This window comes from Mesoplodon densirostris, chromosome 7 (genome assembly GCF_025265405.1).
Source record: "Mesoplodon densirostris isolate mMesDen1 chromosome 7, mMesDen1 primary haplotype, whole genome shotgun sequence".
Classification (NCBI taxonomy): domain Eukaryota; kingdom Metazoa; phylum Chordata; class Mammalia; order Artiodactyla; family Ziphiidae; genus Mesoplodon; species Mesoplodon densirostris.
In genome coordinates this window covers 46,573,459-46,599,894 of record NC_082667.1, presented here as the reverse complement: position 1 = coordinate 46,599,894, position 26,436 = coordinate 46,573,459, and the positions used below count along the sequence as shown (strand labels likewise).

The 26,436-nt window shown below is 35.0% G+C and overlaps 1 protein-coding gene across 1 annotated transcript in view; it reads left to right on the top strand.

Annotated features, from left to right (window-relative positions):
- Nucleotides 1-26,436, top strand: part of TMEM135 (transmembrane protein 135) — a 242,397-nt gene that overhangs the window by 161,402 nt on the left and 54,559 nt on the right. Inside the window, exon 6 of the mRNA XM_060104976.1 lies at nt 6,557-6,603. Coding sequence (XP_059960959.1) covers nt 6,557-6,603 — 47 coding nt within the window. The remainder of the gene's footprint in view (nt 1-6,556; nt 6,604-26,436) is intronic.

Below are 26,436 nucleotides of genomic sequence, written 5' to 3'. Positions count from 1 at the left end.
AGCTTTCAAAACAAAGGTCAAAACTTTTTTAGACATACATTTTTAAGAAAAAATGTTTAAAATATAGTGGTTTCATAATATAGATAAAAGTACACTAGGTGACAGCAATAGCACAGAAGTCAGGGTGGGGGAGAAATGGAAGTATACTATTGTAACAGTCCATATTGTATGTTTAGTGGTATAACATCACTTGAGTGGAGACTGTATCAATTTAAAGATGTTTACTATAAACCCTTTAAACAAAGAAGCCAACAATGGAGAGAAGATGAAATCATTAAAAAAAACTGAGTTGATTCAAAAAAGGCGGAAAGGAAGAAAAAAAAAAACCCAAGAAACTATAGAAAAATAAATAGCAAGATGATAGATTTAATTCTGAACTTAACAATAATCACATTAAATGTAAACAATCTAAATATGCCAAATGAAGAGGTGGAGATTTTCAGACATGATACAAAAGCAAGGAACAGCAATATGATGCCTACAGGCAGTGAACTTCAAATATAAACACCAAATCAGTTAAAAGTAAAAGAATGGAAAACTAACAGTAATCAGAAGTTACTGTCAGATAAAATAGATTTCAGATTAAAGACTATCATCAGAGATAAAGAAGGTAATTTCATCATGGTAAGGAAGATGTAATTCTAAATGTTTATGTCCCTAGTAGCAGAGCTTCAAAATACGCCAAGGAAAAACTGATAGAACTGTGAGGAGAGATTGTAGAGATACCTCCATAAATACAGCAGGATATTTTGATAGCTTCTCTCAATAATTGATTGAACAAGTAGACAAATCAATAAAGATTTAGAAGATTGGAACAACACTGTCAAGCAGCTTGACCCTCTGCCCAGCAACAGTTGAATTCGCATTTAAAAAAAATGTACATGGGCTATTTACCAAACATATGGAACATATTCTGGGACATAAAGTAAGTTTTGATAAATCTGGAAATAATCAAGTCATACATATAAAGTATTTTCTGACCATAATAGAATATAAATAAGTCAGTAACAGCAGAAAGATAGCTGAAAATCCCCAAGTATTTGGAAGCCAGATAACACACTTCTAATTAAGTCATGGATCATAGAAGGGAGCAAAATCAAAAATTAGTATTTTGAATGGAACAAAAATGAATTCCCAACTTATTAAAATTAGGACACACAGCAGATCTAGGGGGAAATTTATAACATTGTACATCTATATCGAAAAAGAAAAAAATCTGAAACCAATGGCCTAAATTCCTACCTTTAAGAAACTAGGAAAAAAGGGCTTCCCTGGTGGCGCAGTGGTTGAGAATCCGCCTGCTGATGCAGGGGACATGGGTTCGTGCCCCGGTCCGGGAAGATCCCACATGCCACGGAGCGGCTGGGCCTGTGAGCCATCTGGGCCGCTGATCCTGCGCGTCCGGATCCTGCGCGTCCGGAGCCTGTGCTCCGCAACAGGAGAGGCCACAACAGTGAGAGGCCCGCGTACCGCAAAAAAATAATAATAATAAAGAAACTAGGGAAAAAAAACCCAAAGCAAACAGAAAAAAGGAATTAGTAAAGATTAAATTGAAATCAATGAGGTAGAAAACAGAAAAATAGAGAAAATCAATTAAACAAAAGCTCATTCTTTGATAAAATCAATACAGTTAATAAGTCTATACTCAGACTAATCAAGAAAATAGGATACAAATGGCCAGTATTGGGAATGAGAGAGGTGACATCACTACAGATTCTACAAGTATTAAAATAATAATATGGGAATGCTACATGTTACTGATAATGATATGTTCATTATCTTGATTATGTTGATGATTTTACAGATATATACCTGTGTCAAAACTAACAAAATTGTATGCATTAAATATGTTAATTATACCTCAATAAAGCTATAAAAATTTTAAGTAGCCACACACACATATAAAGAGTAGCTACAGAATTAGACTGTGGAGCAGTATTCTGTAAGTTCCTTAAGGGTTAGAATTGTATTTAAATATCTTCTTTATGGAGCAGGTACAGAGTAAACATTTGACCAATATTTGTTTAATAGAGGAAATGCAAGATACAACTAGCAAGGTAGAACATGGATATATCATTTACCTTCTAAGGATCTAAGTTTCCTAATATGAAAAAATATATTATCTGAAGGTCCTTTTAGCTCTAAAATTCTATAATTTGAAACACAGAGAAAATCTTCATTATTTAATTGCAGGTTTACATTTATTTGGAAAAGCACTCTGTTGAAGTTACAGTGTTTAAGAAATAAGCACAATTAATTTAAAAAACTTTGAAAACTGTATGTTACTAAAAATGAAATCCTTTCTTTAGCATCTTTGACATAATACTGACCATCTTTCTGAATAAAATTCAAAAATTTTCCATTTGTTCTGTTGATATGGTCCTCTCATTTATCCCTCATCTCCTCAGTGTCTCTACTAACAAGTCTGTGCTTCCTTGATCACTTTGTATAAAACAACCACCCCTACTCGCCTGCATTTTATTTCCTTATCCTGCTTTGTTTTGCTCCAAAACTCATCACTGTCTGACATACTATTTCAGTATCTTCTCTTACCTCACTAGAAGATAAGTTCCAGGAGGACAAGGACTTTGTCCATTTTGTATACTGTTGTAAGTTTTAGAATAGTGCCTGGCACATAGTACGTGTTCAGTAAATATTTCTTGAATGAGTTGATCAATTGTACTTTAATATCCCTTACATGTTTCCCCCTGCTTGCACAGATTTTCATATCTTAAATCTCCACTCTATAAAAGAGGTGAACTCCAAATATTGGTAATTTGAGAGATTTCAAAAGGTCTACCTGTTTAAAAACAAACTTTTTTCCAAGCTTCTATCTCTGGATGAGGTTTTTATATCCAGATCACTTCCATGAATAACAAAACAAAATAAAAACAATCTGCTGAATGCCTGACACTTTGCAGCATCATCTCATTTAATCTTCCCAACAATTCAAAGTGAGGTGATATACTCACTTTAGTGATAAGGGATCTAAGGCTTAGGGAACTTATATAAAGCATCAGAAGTCACATAAAATTAGATTCAAACCTGTATTTGCCTTATTCTAGAACTTGGGTTTTTAAACATTATGCTCTTTCCCAGTTTCAAATGTATTATTTGTAAAGATAATCGTTAGTTTAATATGAGCACAGATAGGTTGAGCATAGCAACATTTTGAGGGAAAGAGACTTTGGAAGTTTTCTTTGGGGAAAGTAGAGAGCGTGGGAAAGATTTTTGGGACACTTCTAGAGAGGTTTGTGAGTGGAATCTGCGAGGGGAATAATGACTAGTGCAGGGAAAGTATGAAACATTGAAAAATTGGGAAGGTTGGCATTGCCCAAAGGGGATACAAGGAGAGGGAAATAAAAACTGAGTTTTGTGATCTGGAGCATTGGCTGGCAAATTATAGCCAGTAAACGAACTCACTTGGACTTTATAATTGATTAGTCAATAAATGAAAATTATTTCTTATGCTTTAAGTAACATTTTCAAAAATAGTGATATGAACCTTATGCATCATGGATAGGGTATTTTTGAAGGCGTGAGAGAATGGGAGAGGAAAAGAAGGAGAGAGGAGAGGAGGAGAGTGTGTGCATGTTTATTAGATTTTTAAAAATAAATAAATTTATTTATTTATGGTTGCGTTGGGTCTTTGTTGCTGCACGTGGGTTTTCTCTAGTTGTGGCGAGCAGGGGCTACTCTTCATTGCAGTGCGTGGGCTACTCATTGCGGTGGCTTCTTTTGTTGGGAGCATGGGCTCTAGGCACGTGGGCTTCAGTAGTTGTGGCATTCGGGCTTCCGTAGTTGTGGCTCACGGGCTCCCGTAGTTGTGGCTTACGGGCTCTAGAGCGCAGGCTCAGTAGTTGTGGCTCATGGGCTTAGCTGTTCCGCAGCACGTGGGGTCTTCCTGGACCAGGGATTGAACCCATGTCCCCTGCATTGGCAGGTGGATTCTTAACCACTGCTCCACGAGGGAAGTCCCTATTAGATTTTATATACTTTGTATATAAAGAAAGATTTTATATATTTTATATAAGAAATTAATAAAAGTAATATTTGTTTTATAGTGATTGATACCCATCCTTTTTTTAAAAATTCAATTTATTTAAACAAAAAAAATGCAGCTCCCCTATTTCTCCTATCCACCACTCCCCTGCCTCCTGCAACCACTACTCTGTTCTCTGTATCTGTGAGTTTGGTTTCTTTTTCTCCTTCTTCCTTCTTTCTTCCTTATCCTTTCTCTCTTCTTCCTCCTTCTTCACATTCCACATATCAGAGAGATCGTATGGTGTTTGTCTTTCTCTGACTGAATAAAATAAGTCAGTTTAGTACCCTCGAGGTTCATCCATGTTGTTGCAAATGGCAAGATTTCGCTCTTTTTTATGGCTGAATAATATTCCCCCCACACTCTGTGTGTGTGTGTGTGTGCACCACAATTTATTTTTTCATTCATCCATTGATGGACACTTAGGTTGTTTCCATATCTTGGCTACTGTAAATAATGCTTCATGTATCTTTTTCAGTTAGTGTTTTCATTGAATTCTTCTGATAAATACTCAGAAGTGGAATTGCTGGATCATATGGTAGTTCTATTTTTACTTTTTTGAGGAGCCTCCGTACTGTTTTCCATAGTGGCTGCACCAAGTTACATTCCCACCAACAGTGCACAAGGGTTCCCTTTTCTCCATATCCTCACCAACGCTTGTTATTTCTAGTCTCTTTGATAATAGCCATTCTAACAAGTGTGAGGTGATATTTCATTGTGGTTTTAATTTGCATTTCCCTGATGCTGAGCATCTTTTCATGAACCTGTTGGCCATCATATGTCTTCTTCAGAAGAATTTAGATCTGCCCATTTTAAAGTCAGAATGTTTGTTCTTTTGCTGTTGAGTTGTATGAGTTCTTTATATATTTTGGATATTAGCCCCTTATCCGATATGTCATTTGTAATTATTTTCTCCCATTCAGTGGGTTGCCTTTTTATCTTGTTGATGGTTTCCTTTGCTGTGTAGAGCTTTTTAATTTGATATCGCACTTTATTTTTGCTTTTGTTCCCTTTGCTTTTGGTGTCAGATTTTTAAAAATCACCATGACCTATGCTTACCAACTGTGTTTTCTTCTAGGAGTTTTATGGTTTCAGGCCTTACATTCAAGTGTTTAATCCATTTTGAGTTAATTTTTGTGTATGCTGTAAGATAGTGGTCCAATTTCATTCTTCTGCACGTGGCCATCCTATTTTCCCAGTACCATTTTTTGAAGAGACTGTTCTATCGCCATTGTATATTCATGGCTCCTTTATCATAAATCAATTGACCGTGTATGCATGTGTTTATTTCTGGGCTCTTTTATTCTGTATCATTCTCTATTCTGTTTATATGCCAATACCTTACTGTTTTGATTACTACAGCTTTGAAATATAGTTTGAAGCCAGGAAGTGTGATGCCCATCCTCTTTGGGGTTGGTAGGTTTATATATTTCTAAGTCATTCAGATTGTATTTATAATGCTTATCTTAAGCCAAGGGGGCAAACCCTATCAAGCTCAATTTGTAACAGCAAAACTATTATACTTTCCTTAAGTCAACTAGAAATTGTGTTGGAAATAGCTAAACACTATTTTGTACCATTTTTGTTTTCATGGTTCCTTGTGGTCAGTCTTTAATAGTTGAAGATTGTTCATTTGTCATTTGTCTATGAGGTGAGGCCACTGACAATCCTTGTGTTTAATTTACACTCTTATTGTTAACATAAGAACACAGTTTACAACTTCCGTTTTACTGATTTAAAACAATTTTATGGAGATCCACTTTGTTGGCATAACTAAGCTTTTGGCCAGGACTTGGGTTTGGATTCTTTCCATATACACCTTAGTAATATACTTTGTGTTTCGTATGACATGTTCTAGGGGAGCTTCTTTAATCCAGATTTATTGTGTGTTATGATGCTTGCTTTTAGAGGAATTAATTTTTTTATAGGGAGTCTATATCCCATACAGGATGATTATATTTTTAGGAGCTTTTCTTATTGATTACAGTTGGTTGACAACTGGACTGTGTTTTATATTTTAAAAGTCTGGTCATCTTGATATAATAGTTAATAAGCTTTATGATTTTTCTGCTGACTTCACTATTTAAAAGCCATTATCTCTGTTCTTAGGTTACTTGCTTCTTGAGGAGTTCTTAGATATAATTTTTTAAATAGGCTATTCCTTTTTGAACCCTGTTACCCTCTACTCAGCCTATATACATGTGTATATATATATATATATATATATATATATATATATATATATATAGTGTTTTATATATATATATACACACACATACAATTTTATAATGTTTATAATTTTATTTATTATATGTGTGTGTAAATATACAGACTTATTGTTGCCTTGATATGACTTATTTGAAAGGTAGAGAATGTGATATGTGTATGACTAGCTTCGTACATCTTTTAATTGTTTCAGGTACAAGATTTAATAGTGGGTATTTTGCTTTCTAATACACACAAATGATGATGTCAGTGTTCTTTTGTAAGTAACGTATTTTCTCCTTGTTATAGGTCCTTTTATTCTGCATCACAGCTGCCATGTACATGTTCTTTTTCAGGTATGTTCTGTTATACCTATTTATTTTAATAGAAAAAAATACTCTTCCTTTGTAATTTTTAAATCAACCGTGTAACTAAAGTGTTTTCTAAATTATTATGCCCCACAAATGACATGAATTTTTGTTTGCTTTGTTTTATTTTCTAGAGTGGTTAGAGATTAGTCACTGCTCCTTAGTGAATAGAGAAAGAGAGGGAAGGAAGATGTGATTTTTCACATTATGCTTATAAGTTCATCTTGGAAAGCTGAATATGTAAATTAATAGTCCTCAGATCTTGAAAGGTGAATTTCTGTTTATTGTGGACCTGATTTTAGATATTCTTTGCTCACCTTATAAAATAATCAACATTTTAAATTTAAATGAGAAAAAAGTGATGGTAGGGCTTAATCTAGGTCTTTTACGAACGTAACCTAGCATACTAATCACTGTCTGTAAAATATTGTTAGTCCATTATGTCAGAGTTGCATTTTTCATTGATACTGAGACTCTGAGGAATGTGGGGGAGTGTTAGGCTGGCTCAGAATTTTAATGCCAGTAAAAATGGTGCCTGTCATTATCATACAAACACAACAGTATGGGAGTTGGATTTTTGATTAGGAAGAGCCCATTCCTTCATTATCGTCATTTTCTGTAATACCAGTAATTCCTATTTGTTTCACTCTTATTACACTCATTTGAATAGACTCTTTCTTGATTTTTCTGGATATAAGCAGAATTCAATCACAGCAGGAAGTTCTAGGCTTTTAAAATTAAAATTTGAACTTGATTGACAAAGACAGTTATGGATTTTAGTAAGATATATTTAGTAGATATCTTTATCTTTTTTTGTTTAACCTAAATAAGGGAATTCAACCATAGCAGAATGTTTAAACAACTAATTTCCTGTCAGAACATTCTAATAAATACTTGATAAGCACAATGATATAATTTGAACTTCCTTTAACTATAAAAAATGTTATTTGCAAATATAAAATGATGATGGTGCTGTAATTTTACTTGTAAAGGACAGACAGGCTGTTAGAAGGAAAAAAATGGATGAAGTTTTTAAGGTGGGAAGGACGTATTCATGATGAAGTGCATAGTATTCTATATCAGTTATTAGCGACTGAAAAATTGTTGCAGCTCTCTGGGGGTCTTTGTGAAATTGTATGACCTACCATTTTTAATATACTTTCATATACACCTTACAACTCCTGTAGTCTCTTTCATATATTCTAGCAATTTAGGGGTGTGGTAGGGGAGTTAAGAACAATGACCTTTCATTTCATCAATTTCCAAAGATTTCTTAATTGTATTCAGACACATTATTAGGACAGTATTGCAAAAAGTTCAAGGACTTACCTTTATGCTGTCTAACCTGAAGATAAAGCATACCTAGCGGGAGAAATGTAAAAAAAAAGATAAAAACTTAGAAACATATCTTTTGTTGGCATGCACAGGAGGGAAGCACAGTATCAAATAAAATTTTTTTTGTGTGTGAAAATTCCTAAAAGACCAGGTAGTTAAGTGAAATAGTCCTTCCCAATATAGCACTTATAGCATATTTGATCAACATTTAGCATTTCTTAGACATCAGAAGTTTTTGAGGTTTAAAAAACAAATTGTCTTGAATATAGTGATAATGCCCAATGTTAGGCATGGTCCTAGGATATTATACTTTGAAAACTGCTGCCATCAAACTAGTATTTTTGGTGTAGAAAGAAAATCAACCCTATAAATATGTATTTTGGTGCAGAGCTACGGAACCTTTTCCTGTTTCAGTCACAGAGTCTAGGTTAAAAACAACAATTTAAAATACTTTCCAGAAGGCTCAATACAAGGTTTTAGTGCCAAGATAAACATTTTCAATTTTCTGAGGAAAGGGGTTGTTTTTCTCCAAAAAGAAGCACTATCACCAAATTCCTAGTGTTCTTGGCAGAAGTTAGTTTGAATAACTCAACAAAAGAGGTTTGGTAAATGGTAAAATAAAACCATTTATAAAGTACTGCAACAGAAGAAAACAATGTTATATGTTTGTCTGAACTCTAGCAAGTGTTTAGAATGAACAATAGCAGTTAGCAAGTCTAATTCCATTAGAATATCTTATTTTTAAAATTCAAACTTTATTTTAAGTATATTGTAGATATTTGAGGATACATTAACAATTATTTTAATTCTAATTGCATAAAATTAGATCAGTAAATATCAAATGATATTGTCCCTATGACTCCATTTATAGTAACCTTCTTTAAGAAGAGGATAAGGGAAACATTTTATGTTAGAAATGTCAACTTGTGTTTTTATCCTAACCCATAAATGGGAAAAAGGGAAATGAGAACCCCCTTTCAATAGAGAGAAAAATGTGCCAATTTTATTTTTTTAAAGAAAGAACTTGAGGAAGTAGTTCCATAAGTATTTTCTAAAAGTGACATAGGATGTGATGGTTATAGTATGAATTTACTCAAAAAGCAACACAATGTTCAGAGTATTGAAACCATGGTTATTAAAATGTGTAATGAAAATGTCTTACTTTTGCATAGCTCTTAATAGCTCTTAATAGTTATTTTATAGGTATAGTTCTTTTCACATACATTATCTCATACATGGTGGTCTTGATTTTTAATCTGTATGCCAAAAATCTGGCTTATATTCAAATGGAATCCTGGGAACACTTCAGAGGCTTGGGTGGAGGAAAGGTAATATGTGAAGAGAAAGTTTTTTTCAGTTTTTTATTCCAGTTCTTAGCCAGCTGGCCATCTGGCCATCCAGCCATCCAGCTGTCTATTGATATAAATTGCGGTACAATATTTTGAAGACTGTTTTGAAAGAAAAAGGCTCTCTGTTCAACCCCAGTGGGCACTCTTCATAATGGTTCTGCCTCCTTTGTTTAAGCATTTTATTATTTTGTATGTTATTGTTATAGCTTTGCCTTAGGGCATGTCTGTCACTATCAGTTCAGGCCAAGCAGGAGTCATAGTTGAAAAGTTGATAGAATATTTTGTCTAATGCATCTCTTTAAAACATTTCTTTACTTCCAAGTGTGTATTTATGGGTAAAGCAACCTAAGTTTTTTTTTTTTTTTTTTTTGAGTAAAAGGATTCATCATAATTATTGATTCAGGCTTGCTTAGGATCTTCCCAACAGTCATGTGGAGAAAAGAAATGAGTTTCTTTTGAACCACCAGCTCTTTTTTGTTTTAACTGAGAAGCAAAGGAAAGAATCAACAATAACACAGACACTACAACAAAACTGTTACACTTAATCCTGCTCATAAAAAAACAATGAAACATGCAACCCTTTTAAACATTATTTTATTGGTTTTATTTTCAGCATTAGTGATCTATGTATGAAAAACACTAATATTTTAGAAAAATGAAATAATTGAGCTTCATTTTTCTTTAATTTAAAATAGTATCATAAAGTGTATTACGACAACTTTGATCCCATCTTAGTGAGTGCCTAGCTAGAAATTCTTTCCACCTGCCTGTGCAAAGGCAGCAAACAGTTTGTTTAAACATGTAGATTGAAAGGCTCAGACTTGTCATAGTAGATAATCTACAGACTATATATGACTGATTCACAATAGACCTACCTTAATCTGCCATAAACATTGGAAAGCATTGGATTTTTAGTTAGAAACCAGTGCAAATTAAAGTTTATTGTAGTTGTGTTTTATACATATATTTTTTAATACATATTTAGAAACAGTATTGATGACTGCTATTCCATGAATTTGTACTATTCTGTGAAGGCAAAAATAATAAACTATTTCATTAGTTTCAACATATGTAGTGTGGTTGTTGTTGTTTTTTAATTTACGAAAATGACACTATTTATTGGCTGGACAACCTATAGTTCTCGAGTGAAAGACATTTATGATTGTCCTTGAATCTGTTTACATGAACTTAGTATCTTTGAAATAACAAAAAGTAAAGACCTTTTGATCTGGGTCTTTCAACCATTTACTCATTTTAAAAAAATCCTTTATAAATATCAGTTAGGTTCTATTTTTTAAGGTATTGCCTAAAACTACACAAAAGTCCAGTCTAGAAAATTATATATGGCATTTGGAGTTTAAAAGTTTTCTTCAGGTTTGGGAGAGTGTGCCCTAAATAATTAGATTTTTAGTTCAAGGAGATTACTTCCAGCAATGCAGAGAATGAATTAGGCGTTTGGAGGGGGCATAATAACAGGTAATGGGAGGACACTGCTGCAGTTGTTCAGGAGAGAAATGGTGAGGACATGACTGAGGGTTATGGTAATGACATGATGAAGAGTTGATTTATCTAAGACAGGAGGATTGCTGCTTGGATGAAGAAAAGCAAAACACTAGAAGGTGAGCAAATTAGAAAATGTGTGGAAATTACATACAGGTTTAGCAAAGACTGAGATTGAGTTGCTTTTAGGACGTTCACATAGAGAAATACAGATATCATTTGTATATTTGGAGTTCAGGAGGTAAATAGAGGCTATTCTTGATTGTCACACTAGCAGTTTGATGTTGGACAAATTATACAACTTCTCTATACCTCAGCTTCTTCATTATTAAAAAGTGTAAATTGCTATATGGACCTCATAGGTAGGATTGTGAGAATTACATAAGAAACAACATCTTTCCAACTTTTTTGGATGTCACCCAAAATAAGAACTACCTTTATTTTTTGTGACCACGCCATGCGACATGCAGGATCTTAGTTCCATGACCAGGGAATCGAACCTGTGCCACCTGCATTGGAAGCATGGAGTCTTAACCACTGGACCTCCAGGGAAGTCCCAGAACTACCTTTTCTATTGTGACTATTCATGCAGACCCATAAATTTCCCAGAATAGTATGTAACCTTGCTACGTATAATACATTTGGATATTTTCTATTCTAATTTATTTCATTTATTTAAAAAGCTATTTTGGGCTTCCCTGGTGGTGCAGTGGTTAAGAGTCCTCCTGCCAATGCAGGGGACACGGGTTCGAGCCCTGATCCGGGAAGATCCCACATGCCGCGGAGCAACTAAGCCTGTGCGCCACAACTACTGAGCCCACGCTCTAGAACCCGCAAGCCACAACTACTGAGCCCATGTGCCACAACTACTGAAGCCCGCCCGCCTAGAGCCCGTGCTCCACAACAGGAGAAGCCACCGCAATGAGAAGCCCGCGCACCACAACGAAGAGTAGCCCCCGCTCGCCGCAACTAGAGAAAGCCCGCGCACAGCAACGAAGACCCACCGCAGCCAAATTAAAAAAAAAAAAAAAGGAATTAAAAAGCTGTTTCGACCCACTAATGGGTAACAACCAGCCATGTGAAAAACTACTGGACTCATACATGTGAGCACCTAGCATGGTGATTATTATCTTAGCAAAAAAATAGAGTTGCGAGTAGTGATTGTTTTTAAACTAGGAAAGAAAGTTAATTAAAATAGAGAACTTGAGGAATGAAATTATATTTAGTGTTAATGCTGTAGACGTATGCAGTAAGGTAAGGGTTAAGAGCTGTTTCTTTGCTCTAGCAACCTGGTGATCAGTGGTAACCTGCTAGAGAAACTTCTGTAGTTGAGTTGGGATAGTAGATTGAGAAATAAATGAGACATGTTGTATACCATAAAACACAATTATATTTGTCAATTATTTCTTAATAAACTTGGGGAAATTTTTTTTAATAAATAAAAGAAAATGTAAAAAAGTGTGAGATGTGGAAGTAGAATGAGTATAATAAACTCTAAAAGTTTGAGAGGAGAAAGATAGGGCAAGTTGTTATAGGATTAAGGGTTTTCCTTTTGTATTCCTTCTTTTCTTTGTTTATTTACTTACTTAGACAAGAGAGACTAAGTGGTTAAGAGAAGGTTGCACAAGCAAGAGAGATTGACAAGTTGGAGAATGGGAAAGAAAAGAGAAATGGTCTAAGATTCAGTCCAAAATGACTACCTGCATGGTTAGATTGTTAAGCCTACTTATCTGGAAGAGATCATGATAAATGATTAAGAGGAAATTGAAACTTTGTTTGAAAGCCTTGGACACACAGTTTAAGTGAAAGAGGACTGATATATAGAAAAGGTAGAAAGTAGAAAAATCTAATGTCTTTCGCTTCCTAAGTTCATCGTCATTCTTAAAAGGTGAGTTTTTAATGAGTTGACATGGGCTTGTGAAAGCAATATTCCTCAGAAAATATATGCAGGTGGAACAAGGTACTAATGTAGTTGGCACCCAAAACCAGTCAGCTTACTAAAAAATGCAAAATCTGTCCTATGAAAAGAGAAGGTAAAGAGAATGTTAGGACTGTTGCTTTCTTCAAAGCAAACAGAAAAGGTGAGAAAACATAGGTTCATGAATGTTGTGAATCACTTCCTCCAAGAATGCAAGGCTTATTACCAGGTCACATGACTGTAATGTGAGGTTTTTTTTTGAGGGGAGAACATTATTCTGCCCGTTGGGTGAATGTTCTCCATCTATGGATGGAAGTTGTGGCAAGTCTGTTTTCACTTTTTGCCTGCGAGCCTTTGAGGTACTTGGGCCTAGATAAAGAAATGGCTCCGAAAGTTTTAACATATATAAATGTTTATTGAGTTTAGTAGAAGGCAAAGGGAAATATTGTATGGAGAAATGATACGCACTTAAAATGCAACTACTAAGGTAAGAACTTAATGGGACACAATCATGTCAGAAGTGGTCAGCTGCCTTTCAAAAACTTGTTGCAGTTTTATTTTCATGAATAACAATGACATTTATTGCTGAACATAGAAAGCTCTTAGACTGGACTTTTGCTAATAAAAACGCTCAGATTGGAAGCAGTTAAGTTTAACTCCTTGTTTTACCAGTTATGAGGAATGCTATAATTCACTGTTTTCTTCACGCCTGACTCTGTTTCCATTATCTTCTACTGTTGGAGTTTTCCTGGAGCTAATCAAGGGGCACTCTAGGGTAGCAGAGTTGGTTAAAGGCATGCACTCTTGAGCCAGACTGTGTTGGTTCAAACCCTCTCCATCTAACTTCTTTGTGATATTGGGTTAGGTGCTCAGCCTCTCTGTGCCTCAGGTTTCTCATCTTAAAGTGGGGATAATAACAGTACTCACCTCATGGGATTACTGTGAGTATTAAATGACTGCCACATTGTAAGCTCTCAATAAAATTAGTTGTTTTTATTATTTAACTCTGAGCTGTAAAGGTCACATATTGTTTGATTCCATTTATATGAAATGTCCAGAATAGGCAAATCCATAGAGATAGAAAGTAGATTTGTGTTGCCTGTGGCTAGGAGACTTTTGGGGAATGGGGAATGACTACGAATTGGTTTTTTTTTTCAAACGGTGATGAAAATGTTCAAAAAGTAATTACGACGTTGGCTACACAGGCCTGTGAATATATTAAAAGTCATTGAATGATACACTTTAAATAGTGAGTTGTATATGAATTATATCAATTAAGCTGTTATAAAACTCTGATCTGGAAATAGATCTTTACTGCCCAGCGGCATGGTGTTTCTGTGTTATCACCATTTAACATTCCTCTGGTTGCCACATCTCAGGGATGCTCCTGTGTTTTTGTGGGCACATAGGCATTTCTTGAGAGAGAACCCCAGGAAACTTAACTTCTTCTCAAGTGTATTTGAAGGAGGAGTGTTCCCATGGAGAATGACGGACAAGTGCACCACAAAGCTTGCCAGCTTTCTTTCCAGAATTGTCAGAACTGCCGTTTAAAATATGCATACTCTTAGGTCTGAGACACTACACTTTAGAATTAGAAGGGAAGTAATGAGGAAGCTTACAGTAGATGCCACAAGTTTATATGAGATTGTTATTACAACATTGTCCTAATAAGATGGAAATTTGTCTTTGATACTTATGAGTTAGGGTGTTTTTTACTTGGTAATAATATTTGAAAAGTACAGTTTAAAAAAAGTTTTATAGGACTGCCAACGAAGACTAATTTCAGAAATATCTGCGGATATGGTATAATATCAAATGTCCTTATTAGGTGGAGAAAAACAAGATTGAAAAATGGAGATATATTTATTTATCTGAAAAGTTTAGGCTTTTAGTGAATATATTCTCAAGTATCAGTCTAATGCATTACTGCTGATCAAACTGAAAAGTCATCAATTGCCATTTAAAGACTGTGATCATCAGGATGCCCTTTAAATATCTATGAAGTCCACTGCTAATACATTCCAATTGAGTTTGAATGGAAATTACATTTACAGTCTTTGGAAATATAAATTATCAGTTCACAACCTGATTACTATATTTTGAGTATGTATTTCATAGATTGTATTTGATTATATAGTGATATTGATTATATTTTGAAGAAGAATTTTGCTGTATTTTCTGTTTATTTTGGGGAAAGTGTTTTAAAATCACTGTCCTTTTCATGGAAATTTATTGAAATGAATCGAAGGACATAGAAGGAAATATTAATATTCATATAATACATCATATTTTTCCTTTTTCATGATCTAATCTAGATTTTTTTCAAAAAATCACAGATAGCAAAAATTGGAAATATTTGAATTTATTCCAATCTGTATCCTTGAAACTTCAAATAAAATATCCATGTATGAATCCTACTTTTCATGCTGTACTGGTTCAGTGACAGCTTACTAGAAGAGGAAGTGTATCACAGCTGCCCTGAGCTGAAATTCACAGTAAAACAATATTTTTCCACCATTATCAATTTTCAGCACAGATTCTGTTTCTAATGTGTGACTGAGTCACTGAACCAGGAAGGTGTTTACCTGCAAGGTGAACTAGTGTAAATGGGAGATGCTTTTAACTTCTAAAATTTCAGCCGGAGTCTTCCCTAGAGAAAGGAAAAAGTGGGTCTCCTCCCTTTTTTATATTCTCTTGTCAATCACAAAGCCTCTTTGTACTGGTGGGGCCTTGATGGTGACTGAGTGCTAGCTGTTTGTCATGTTCTTGTCATCCTAAAATAAAAGAAGAACATAGCTTTGGGTTCTCAAGCCTTAGAGAATAAGTTGCTTGCGGCAGCCCAGGACCTCTGAATCCAAGCTGCCCTGGAATGCTTCTGAAGAGATTTGTTCACTGAAATGGAGTATGTAATTCTTACGGTTTTGAGCTCGTTGGGCATTTTCAGAAGAATAATGATATTCAGAATTAGATGATGGAGAGCAGTTGAGCTCATCACATTGATTTCTTCTATCACAAAAACATCAAGCTCTAATATTAGCACAGTTGCTATCCTGACTTCTGTTTCTTGCTTGAGTGTTGAAAAATGCTTTTGGAATTGGATAATTCCCAATCCTGATATTTTGGACAAACCTTCCTCGCAGGGTGTCATTATAGGATATTTTCAGGGATTCTTATGAAAGATGAGACTCTCCTCACCTCATCTTGTAAAATCACCAGCAACTTCTACGGGTATGAAACATGTAGGGAGATTTATTACAGCAGGCCAACCGAATTGAAATTACTTGAGTCCTGAGAATTTAAAGATCATTAAAGTTTTTGATCACTTTATTGAAGTTATTATCTGTTTCTTTTGGATTTTAGCTTACATCTCTCATAGTCTTTTATTACATTTTAATGATTAGAAGAACTGTGTGAATGAAGGTGATGTGGACTGATGTGGCTTTCACCTTGAAAGAATATAGGCCTTAAAAAATTGTATTACTTTTTTCCTTATTTGGAAAAGCAGAAATAGTATCTATAAGGATGAAAAAGAAAGGTTTTGTTATCAAATGAAACATTTCTTTTTACCGATTCCGAAGTATGCACTTGTTAATGTTCAAGACATATGGACTGTTACAAGTGTAAATATCTGATGTAAGGGCTCTAAAGGAGTTCTCAAACTTTAGTGTGCATGCAGATCATTTGGGGAATCTTACTAAAAATGCAGATTATGATTCAGTAGGTCTGGGCGGGGTGTTAGCTTCTGCATTTCTCGGTTCCCCGGTGATGCCAGGGCTGCTGGACCTGGGGTCACACTCTGAGTAGCAAAGCTGTGAGTCACATCAAGAAATAAATAATAAAATTTTCCTTAAAACCTGTAACTAAAAAAAAAAAAAATCCAGAGAATTTAATCCTTCTGCCTCTCTTGCTAACCAATTCTAGTAGTTCACAGCATGAAGAGTCAGGACATTTTCCCCGAATATCCCAAATCTCTAATAAAAGGGAATGGGCTCACCCTAAAGGCCTTTTCTCACTTGAAATAGAAAACAGCTATTCATATAATCACTTTAGATGCTTAAAGATTATTAGGTCTCCTTTTCTCCCTCTTAACTTTCTTCTCAGCATCAACTTCTTTCAGAATTTTAAGATGTAGTTTACTTTTTTACCCCAATTTTAACTGCTCATTATCTACATAGGGTAAAAATGATGAGTCTGTTATTTAATAGGTGAATTGATGAGAGACTTTTCTGATCTAAAAGTTAACAAGTCTCCTTTTTAAAAATAATTTGTTAATTGTACAAGTAATACACTGCTAAGTTCTTTCAAAAAATTCAAATAACATCAAAGTGTGTATAGTAAAAAGTGAAAGTTCTTTCCCCCTTTATCCAACTCCCTCTTCCTGCTTCTTTTTTCATTCAAAACTATCTTGACATTTTGGCATATATCCTTCTGGAATTTTTTCTATACATATCTATGTACCTATGTCTATATTTATTTTTTACAATAGGATCACATATTATGTATTTTCTGCAGTACTTCTCTATTTAATAATGTATCTTAGGGTTCTGTTTATATGTCACTATATATGAATCTACCTCATTGTTTTTAGGAGCTGCAAAAAATTATAAATCTATAAGTAATACTTGAAGCCCTATTAACGTTTATACTGTTTGTAGTTTTTCACTATTACAAACTGTACAACTGTGAACATTCTTTTAAAAATATCTTTGTGTGCATATTCCATTGTTTCCATAGGCTGGATAGTTACCTACAAATGGATTCTCTGGGTCAGATATACTGGACGTATTTAATTTTAATAAATACTGCCAGATAGTCCTCCATAAAAGGCACTACCAATCTACTTTCCCTCCGAGAGTGCTTGTTGACTCCCAATCTTAGTTCATGTCAGTGATTTTTACCTTGTCAGTCAAATAATCTAAAAGGTAATGCCTCATTTTTGCCTTACTTTGTACTTCCCTGATGCCTAGTGATGTGGAACGTCTTTTCATTGGTTTATTAGTTGTTTTGATTTCATGCCCTCTACCCATTATTTATTTTTTAATTTTTTGCACTATTTGTAGGAGCTATATGCTCCTATAGATTTATATGCTATTAATATTTATTTTTTCCTGTTATATTGTTGTGTCAGTTGGCAGTTACGTAAACAACAACTGTAAAATTATAGTGACATATAACAAACAAGTTGGCTGGGTCAGCTCTGTGCCCCATTGCAGGTCTGTGAGTCAGTTAGGGCAGTTCTGCTTTGCATGTATTCATACTGGTGTCCAAGCTGAGGAGACAAAAGCTAGTTAGGGTAAGCTGTCCTCATGGCAATGGCATGAGATTTGTATTTTACTAACAGCATCTCCAAGATACTCATACATGTGTACTTTAAGTACTTCATTTCACCCTAGCACAGACAAATATCTGCTCATTTACCAAGGCATTTTGTTTGAGTTGGAGTTCCCCAGCTGGGGTTCTGAGTTGTTTTTGTTGTATAAATCATACTTACAAGGTATTGTCTTTCCAAAACAGTAAACTCAGTTTCCATGGAAAAAACCTTTTTTCCTTTTTGGTTTATGTAATATGTAGGTCATTTACATAATTACATTAACAAATACAAATGACGTAAACACATTTGGGGATAAGCACAACTGATTCTTGGCAAGCATGTAACTCAACTAGTGTGAACTGATGTATGTGGTCATATTTAGTAGTGGTGTTTTATCTTCCAGCAGTCAATGTGAATGTTAGAACGTTTTACAGAGAAAATAGAGAATCTAAGATACATTTATCTTATTAAATGTAATCTCTTAAATGGAGATTGCATAAGAGAATTTTTACTGTAAAGAGCACATTTAAAAAATATTTACTAACGTCTTTTGTCTCTGCAGTACCATCATCAACTGTCCTCTTTTCCATTCTTTGAGGATTTTTTTTCAATGCCTTAAAGTCCTCAAGATTTGGTTTCTACTTTTTAAAAAATTGGGTTTTTTTGCTTTTTATTTATCCTAGTAGAACCAAACTTCAGAGTCATACTTTTATGATAGGAACCAGTTTATATATTTTACATATATCTTGATGCTTATGTATTCTAGCCTAAAAATAACTGAGGTTCAAGAATTCATGGCATATATGCTGATTCAGTGTTATTTTCAGTGAGTTTGATATGTTGCAAAGTTTCATAGAAGTATTTTCCTTTCAAGTGAATAATACCAAGACTTAATGTTTCAGAGGATCATAGATTTTTAGAGTGGGGAGCAAATTAGAGATTATGTACCACAAAGTTGTCACTTTTCTGGTGAGGAAATGAAATCTCTGAGGATTTTTGTGATTTGTCTTAGCTCATTCAGTGGTTAGAAACTGAGTTAGAAGTAGAATTTTGAATAATTTACTTTAAATACCATAAATTATTTCAAAACAGTCGAATATTTTGAAGTTTATGTGAAGAACATAGCAAAAGATTCAGTTATTTTTGTACTCTTAAATACAAAGATTCAGGTTTTTCTTTTGTTTGTTTGTTTGCTTTGTACTCTTAAATACTACAGTGTGATGGAAAGCCTTTTTGAGAGAGAAATTAAATTAAACAGAAAGACCTAGAAATTAAGGAAGATAGAAATTTGTTTAAAATTTTGTTAATGGATATTTTGGGTTTTATATATGAAATAGTTTTAACTATATGAGAAATACCATCTCATGGGATTATTCATCTTTCTATTTAAAATTATAAATATTTCTGATTGCTGCTGTTAGGGATCTTTGGAATTCCCTTCTTGTGACTAGATTTTAAACCAGAAAGGAGGATAAAAGCTACTTTGTAGTCAGATGACTATGCTTTCTGTCTCTGTGTTTCAATCTCTTTCTCTCTCCCTCTCCTCCCTCCCTCTTCTCCACCCTGTTTCTTTTCTTATCTTTTTGGTTTTGTTTTGTTTTCTGCTTTTTTTGTTTTAATACAGAATGTCAAGGAAATAACTGGCATTGCACTATGGCACTTAACATTAAATATTCATCATATTAAGTGTGACAAATGTGTGTATGACTAGTATTTTAGAACAGAATTAAATTTATGTTACTACTTCCTAATGCATTATTAATAATTTCTTAAAAGGAAGAAACTCTACATTAGCATATATTTATAATCATCTCTGATCTTTTATTGTGAATTGATCACTGCTTCCTTTATGAAACGTAAACAGATATGTATTAAAGCTTTATTTGAACTGCTGTTTGTACATTTTAAAGATTTCAGTTATTTTAATTTCTGCAGTGTATTTCCAGGCTTAAGCTCACTGGATATAGTCAATTGTCATTTAAATTCAGTCTTCTAAATTTAAGGTATATTAATTTCATGTAGGAAATCGGAAACATCTTAAGTTTTATTCTGTGTTTATTACCTTTGAGAATGTTGTTTTATTTCTAGTATTGAAGTTCATTTTGTTGGAAAAAATAGGCTAGGTTTCCAAAGAGATTTATAAAAGGGGGTTGTTATTTTTTAAAGCTGTGAAGTACTTGAAATTTCATGAGTCTGAAACTATGTTATAGAATATAGGTTTGACATTCTTATTTTTCAAATCAAATTGGCCACAGTAATAATAAGCTACCATTGAAATATGAAACTCTGACGTAAAGCAGAAATTGGAATGTTACGAACAGCTGTTGTCATAAAAGAGATCGACTAGAATTTTACTGTGTGTCTAAAACATTATCTTCCCACAAGGCTCCTTTTTTAGCTTGCTGAATATGAGTTCTAATTCTGCTCTGCTTAATCTCATTCCAGCAGTCAAATATTATTTCTTCTTGTTCCATACATGAATTAGATAGATATTAGGGTGATCATATGTACCTTGTATAGGTTCTGTTTTGTCTAAAAGTGTTCTTTCCAAATCATAATTCCTTTGGACTTAACTGTTTTTACTGGTTAATAATATCCAGATCTGCTCCAGATCTTGACCTCTTGCCCTATTTCTAACCCTACAAAACTAACTGTGTTCCCTATTCTTGGCTGTTGAACCTTTTGTTTAGATTCAGCATATCTCTTCTTTCCAGCATCTTCTTCCCACTTTGTTCACCTGTCAGTTATGTCTTCTCTGTAAGGGGTCAGCTACAAAGTGAGAGTGATTAGACAGACCACATTTTGGACACATCACACTTGCTTTCAGCACCCAATTTTATTTGGAGCATAAAGTAATTTAAAAAATGCTAATATACCCTAAGTTGAACCTGTCTGTATTCTCACATATTTGTAATTCTTTTCTGTAGGAAACATAGTGCAGAAAGTCAGATTTCTGGGTACGTAGCATAGTTAGGAAAAGTTTAAAATTCTTATGGGAAGAGCTAACAACACAGTAGTGAGAGAGATGAATATGATGAATCTGAGGAAGAGATATTTATCTAGATTTTATCAGCTTTGAAGGAGTCATTTATTAAGAATTTTACATGTAAGTCGCATAAGCTCGTATGACTTAAAAAATCCACCATACTGGGGAATTAGCTGAGAGTCCAGTGATTAGGACTCTCACTGTCAGGGACCCAGGTTCCATCCCTGGTTGGGGAACTAAGATCCTGCAAGCCCCATGATGTGCCCCCCCCCCCAAAAAAAATTGCACCATACTAGTCTGTGTCTCTCATAGCTTCAGAGCCAGTTTGCCCCTATCTTGTAGTTGAAAAGATCTGTGGATAGTGGGGCTTTGATGAAAAATTAAATAATTATAGCTAGCTAATATTTACTGAGTGCTTACTGTGTACCAGGCACTGCACTAAGTGCTTTATAAACAGCTTTGGGTTAATCCTCACCACTACCCGCTACCCACTAGGGTAGGTACTGATATTTTCTCCCTTTTACATGTGAGGAAACTGAGACTTTGAGAGGTTAAGTAACTTGCCAATGATTGTATAACTAGAAGTAAACAGCTTGGATTTGAATTGGGGTCTCTCTAACCTCAGAGTCTATTCTCTTCATTTCTCAGTCCACCTGACTTGACCAGTACTTCCCAATCTTTTTGATGTCATGCCATACATAGAAAATGTTAGTGCGTGTCTTTACAGCATAGTGGGGAAAACGGCTGAGGCTGCCTACAGCCGCAGGTCTTGGGCACCCCAGAGGTCTCCCCTGCACCCCCATGATGTAAAGTCAAAGTAAGGAGGGAATTAGGACTTAGTCGTGTCGTTCAGTAGTTTGCAGCAGGCACACCTATTGGGAAGCTCTGTTCTGCACTCCGGCGCCTCACTGGGAAGTGAGGGTGAGAGGTAAGTGACCTTTTCCTCGAGATCACAGTACCTCCAGCTCCCCATCATCACAGGCCGGGTAGTGGGAGCTTGCATTGGTGATATGTTTGAACAGCTCTGTGAAGTTCCTCTTTCTCTTTTATTTTTCTATCTGCTATAGTAATAACATAGTTGATGGTTGGATTTTTTTCATTCAGGAAATATTTATTATTGAGTATTTACTGTGTGCAGTGCTGTGTGCTTTGGTAATTAGGAAGATTCACAGTCTGCCAGAGGAAATATTTCTTGCTATAGTCTGGACGTTTGTATCCCCTGCCCCCTGCCAACCAAATTCATGTTAGTATCCTAACCTCCTACGTGATGGTATTAGGCGGTGGGGCCTTTGGGAAGTGATTAGGTTATAAGGACAGAGCCCTCATGAATGGGATTAGTGTCCTTATAAAAGAGGCCCAAGAGGGATCCTTTGTTCCTTCTGCCTTGTGAAGACCCAGCAAGAGGGCACCATCTATGAACAGGAAGCAAGCCCTCACCAGGCACCCAATCTGCTGGCGCCTTGATCTTGGACTTTTCAGCCTTCGGAACTTTTGAGAAATAAATTTCTGTTGTTTATAAGTTACCTAATCTATGACATTTTGTTAAAGTACCTTGAACGGACTAAGACATACATAAATTACTTTAATATGGCATGTGAAGTGTCATAACATAATGGCATGAACGAAGTGCAGCAAACAGGAAGGGTACTGTGATTAGTTTTAACTAGGAAGTGTAGCGAATGTTTCTCTAAAAAGTAACATCTTATCAAAGCGTTGAAAGGTTAATAAAATTTAAACACGAGGTCAAGAGGTTGGTGATGAGGACAATAATGCAAATATAGTTTGATAGCATCAGCAAAATCTTAGAAGTTGGAACGCTTATAACTAGTTTTACATGTTAGAAAGAAAGGAAGGGAGAGGGGGAGAAAGGGAAGGAGAGGGAAAAAGAACCCTTCCCTTTGGTACCTTATTTCTTTGTTCCTCTTTCCAGCCAAATTTCTCAAATAAATTATCCACATTTGCTGTTTGGCCTTGTTATGTGCCACTGTAATCTTATTTTCCTCTGAAATTGATCTCCCTGAGATCATCAAAGACACCCTGTAACTAAACCTAATGGACACTTTATGTTCTTATCTTACAAGGTCTCTCACCTACTAATGAAAATTGTTGCCCACTTTTTATCTCTTAAAACACTCTTTTCCTTAGTTTCCATGAAGTCATGTTCTCTTGATACTTTTTCAACTGTCTAGTCACTCCTTCATCTCCTTTTCACTCTTCTCGTTTAAAACTGTATATTCCCTTAAGTATTTATATATTCAATATTCTTTTCTAGGGCTTCAGCTTTTCTTACTTTTTATATTCTCTGTGAGTAATCTTACATATCTGTATGGCTTCAATGAGCATTTGTATACGGATGACCCCCTAATCTAGATCTATAGCTCAGATTCCTCCTGAACTTCAGGTCCAAATATTAAACTGTTTCCTTAATTGTTTCACTGTCCCTCAAAATAAATTTTTCCAAAATTGAACTTACTGACTCTGCTTCAACCCTTTTCCTAAACCCATTCTCCACCAAACTCTATTTTTCTTCAAGTGTGAATGGAAATGCCACTTACTCGTTTGCCTCTAGGTGGAAATTTGGCCAGCATCTCAAACTTCTCCTTGAGTATTCAATCACAGAGAATTATCTATTTTACCTCCTTAATATACCTTGAATCCCTGAGACTCTCTCGGTGCCCACTACTGGTGCTCTGCTCCATAATCGAGGCCTCTGTTGCCCTGGTTACCACGACTGCCTTCTCATAGGTCTCCACACATCTACTATCTCTCATGTACCGTTTGTTTCCCAACTATAACCAGAGAGCATCCCAATCCTGTGCTTCCAGTTCAAAGCCATTCAATGAATGTCTTGCCCTCAGAGTAAAGTTCTAAACTCTTTCAGATAATTTATAAGATCTTTATAAAGGTCCATTTAGGGGACTAGGAATGAAGGAATTGGAGTCTTTCTTAGATTTGAATACCACTTACTAACTGTGTGATCTTGGACAAGTATCTTCCCTTTGCCTCAGTTCTCTGCTGTGTTAAAATGGGATTGATAATAAGACCTAGGATCATTGCTAGGTTGGAATGACTTGGTAGATAGTAATTAGAGAATAAATGTTAACTCTTATTATTGTAATTGTTACCTTACCCAAATATATTATTTTTAAAAATTCAATCTTATGAGATCACTTATCATCATTCACTGGTTAGAGCACAAGAATTTCTGTGACTTCAGCATATGTGGGGAGCATGTGATAATCAGTGTTCCTTATAGACACATACTAGCAAGAAATAGATGGTTTATATATGCTTGGTACCAAATGAGAGAGTAGACGATTGAACACCATAGTAGTTCAAAAAAGGAAAAAGATATTTTATGAAAATTTGATCTGTCCTTTAAAAGGATAATCAAAGTAGTAGCAGCTGCAGCAGCTAATATTTATTGAGACCTTACTATGTGCCCAGCACTGTGTTAAACACTTTACGTGCATTATTTTCCTCAAAAGAGCTTTAAGAGATATTATTTGCAGCCCTATCTTACCGATGAGGAAACTGAGGCTTACAAGATTAGACAGCCCTATCAAATGTAGAGCTAAAATTCAAATCCAGATAGATGACAAAGAAGTTCTCCAATTATTCATGCTTTAAAATGTTTTTCTGTATTTGTCACAAGTCTTCTGAGGCAAGGTACACACACACACACACACACACACACACACACACACACAGAGTCTGTTTTTCTGTCTAATGGTATTTAAAAACAATTTAGTGTTATTTTAAATGTATATAAAATATGGTATATTTATCCAGATTTTCTCATGCAGAAAGTATATTCTGCAAGTAAATTATAATATCAGTGTACAGAAGAAAAATAATACCAAGCATCAGCCTTTTGTAACAGAACGATTTTGGGAATATATAATAGGCAATGTTCAATTGCAAAAAAAAGTTTTACAGTTGTATTACCTCAGACTTTTTTTTTTTTTTTTTTTTTTTTCTTTTTGCGGTACGCGGGCCTCTCACTGTTGTGGCCTCTCCCGTTGTGGAGCACAGGCTCCGGACGCGCAGGCCCAGCGGCCATGGCTCACGGGCCCAGCCGCTCCGCGGCATATGGGATCCTCCCAGACCGGGGCACGAACCCGTATCCCCTGCATCGGCAGGCGGACTCTTAACCACTGCGCCACCAGGGAGGCCCTACCTCAGACTTTTTAAGTGAGACATTCTGAATTATGTTTATAGGAGCTTGTGTTAATTATGTCTACCTCTTTGTTGGCTCTTTGTAATATTGCAAATGTAGTAAAAGAACTCATATCCTATTGACAATTTATAAGTTCTGTTCAGTCTTGATTTAATCTGACTCTGTAGGCTTAGTACATTTCATTGACAGTAGAGTATTTGGAATAGAACTTTTGTTTGAGGATTTAGGATGTTTATATTGGGTTTTTATTTTATTTGTGACAGACTTGAAATGGTGTTACATCAAATACTATATTTTCGAACACCAAACAGGCTAGATTCTCTTGTGAGGACAGATTGGCTTTGGTTACCACCTATGTGATAATACCTTTTTTCTTTCATTTCATTGGAAAAGATTATCTAACCATTAATTGCCATTCATCTCAAATTTAATTTCATATCATGCATACCTATTGCACGGTTTACTTTTTGTTCTTTCTTTTAAAAAATTTTTAAAAGGCAACCTTGATGCTTTTTTTTTTAATAACTTGCTCTAGCAGGCCAAAACTATGAAAAATTTTCAGTTTTTGGAATGTATAATCTTTTGTCCTTATTTCTTTGATAAAGAGGATATAAACTATGTTTGAAACTGTCAAGATGTAGACAATACAATTCACAAGTTAATTGAACTCCTATAAAGGGAATATGACTCACTGCTTTTCACTAATACCGGATAAAAGGAGGCTTTTTTCTTTGATATTTCTTGGAAATATTAATTTGTATTAGTTAATGTAGTTGTATTCAGGGGACTTCTTCCCCATGTGCCCCACCCCACCCCCTTACCTCCAGTAATAGCTTGGAAATGAAGAAATCTCTTGGAAGAAGTCTCTTTTCCATTATTTATATCTGCATCAGTAACTTCTGAACATCCATGCTGCCATTTTAGTTTGAATTACAAGTGGGGAAAAATGTAACCTTAAACTCTTTTCTTTTTTTTTTTTTAATTGCACCATATAGTTAGCAATTTTGTAGTGGAATGAGCACAAACTTTAGAATTAGATTAATCTGGATTCACATTACACTTTCACCACTTACTAGTTGTGCAACCTTGAGCAATTTATTTAATCTCTTGGAGCCTGTTACTTCATTCAATACCAATAGTTTCTCTTCTGCTGATTGCATTGAGGATTGGAGACAATGCTGGTAAGGCCCCTGTGTGTGCCTGACACATGGTAAATACTAATTAAATTGTGGAGATTGTGCC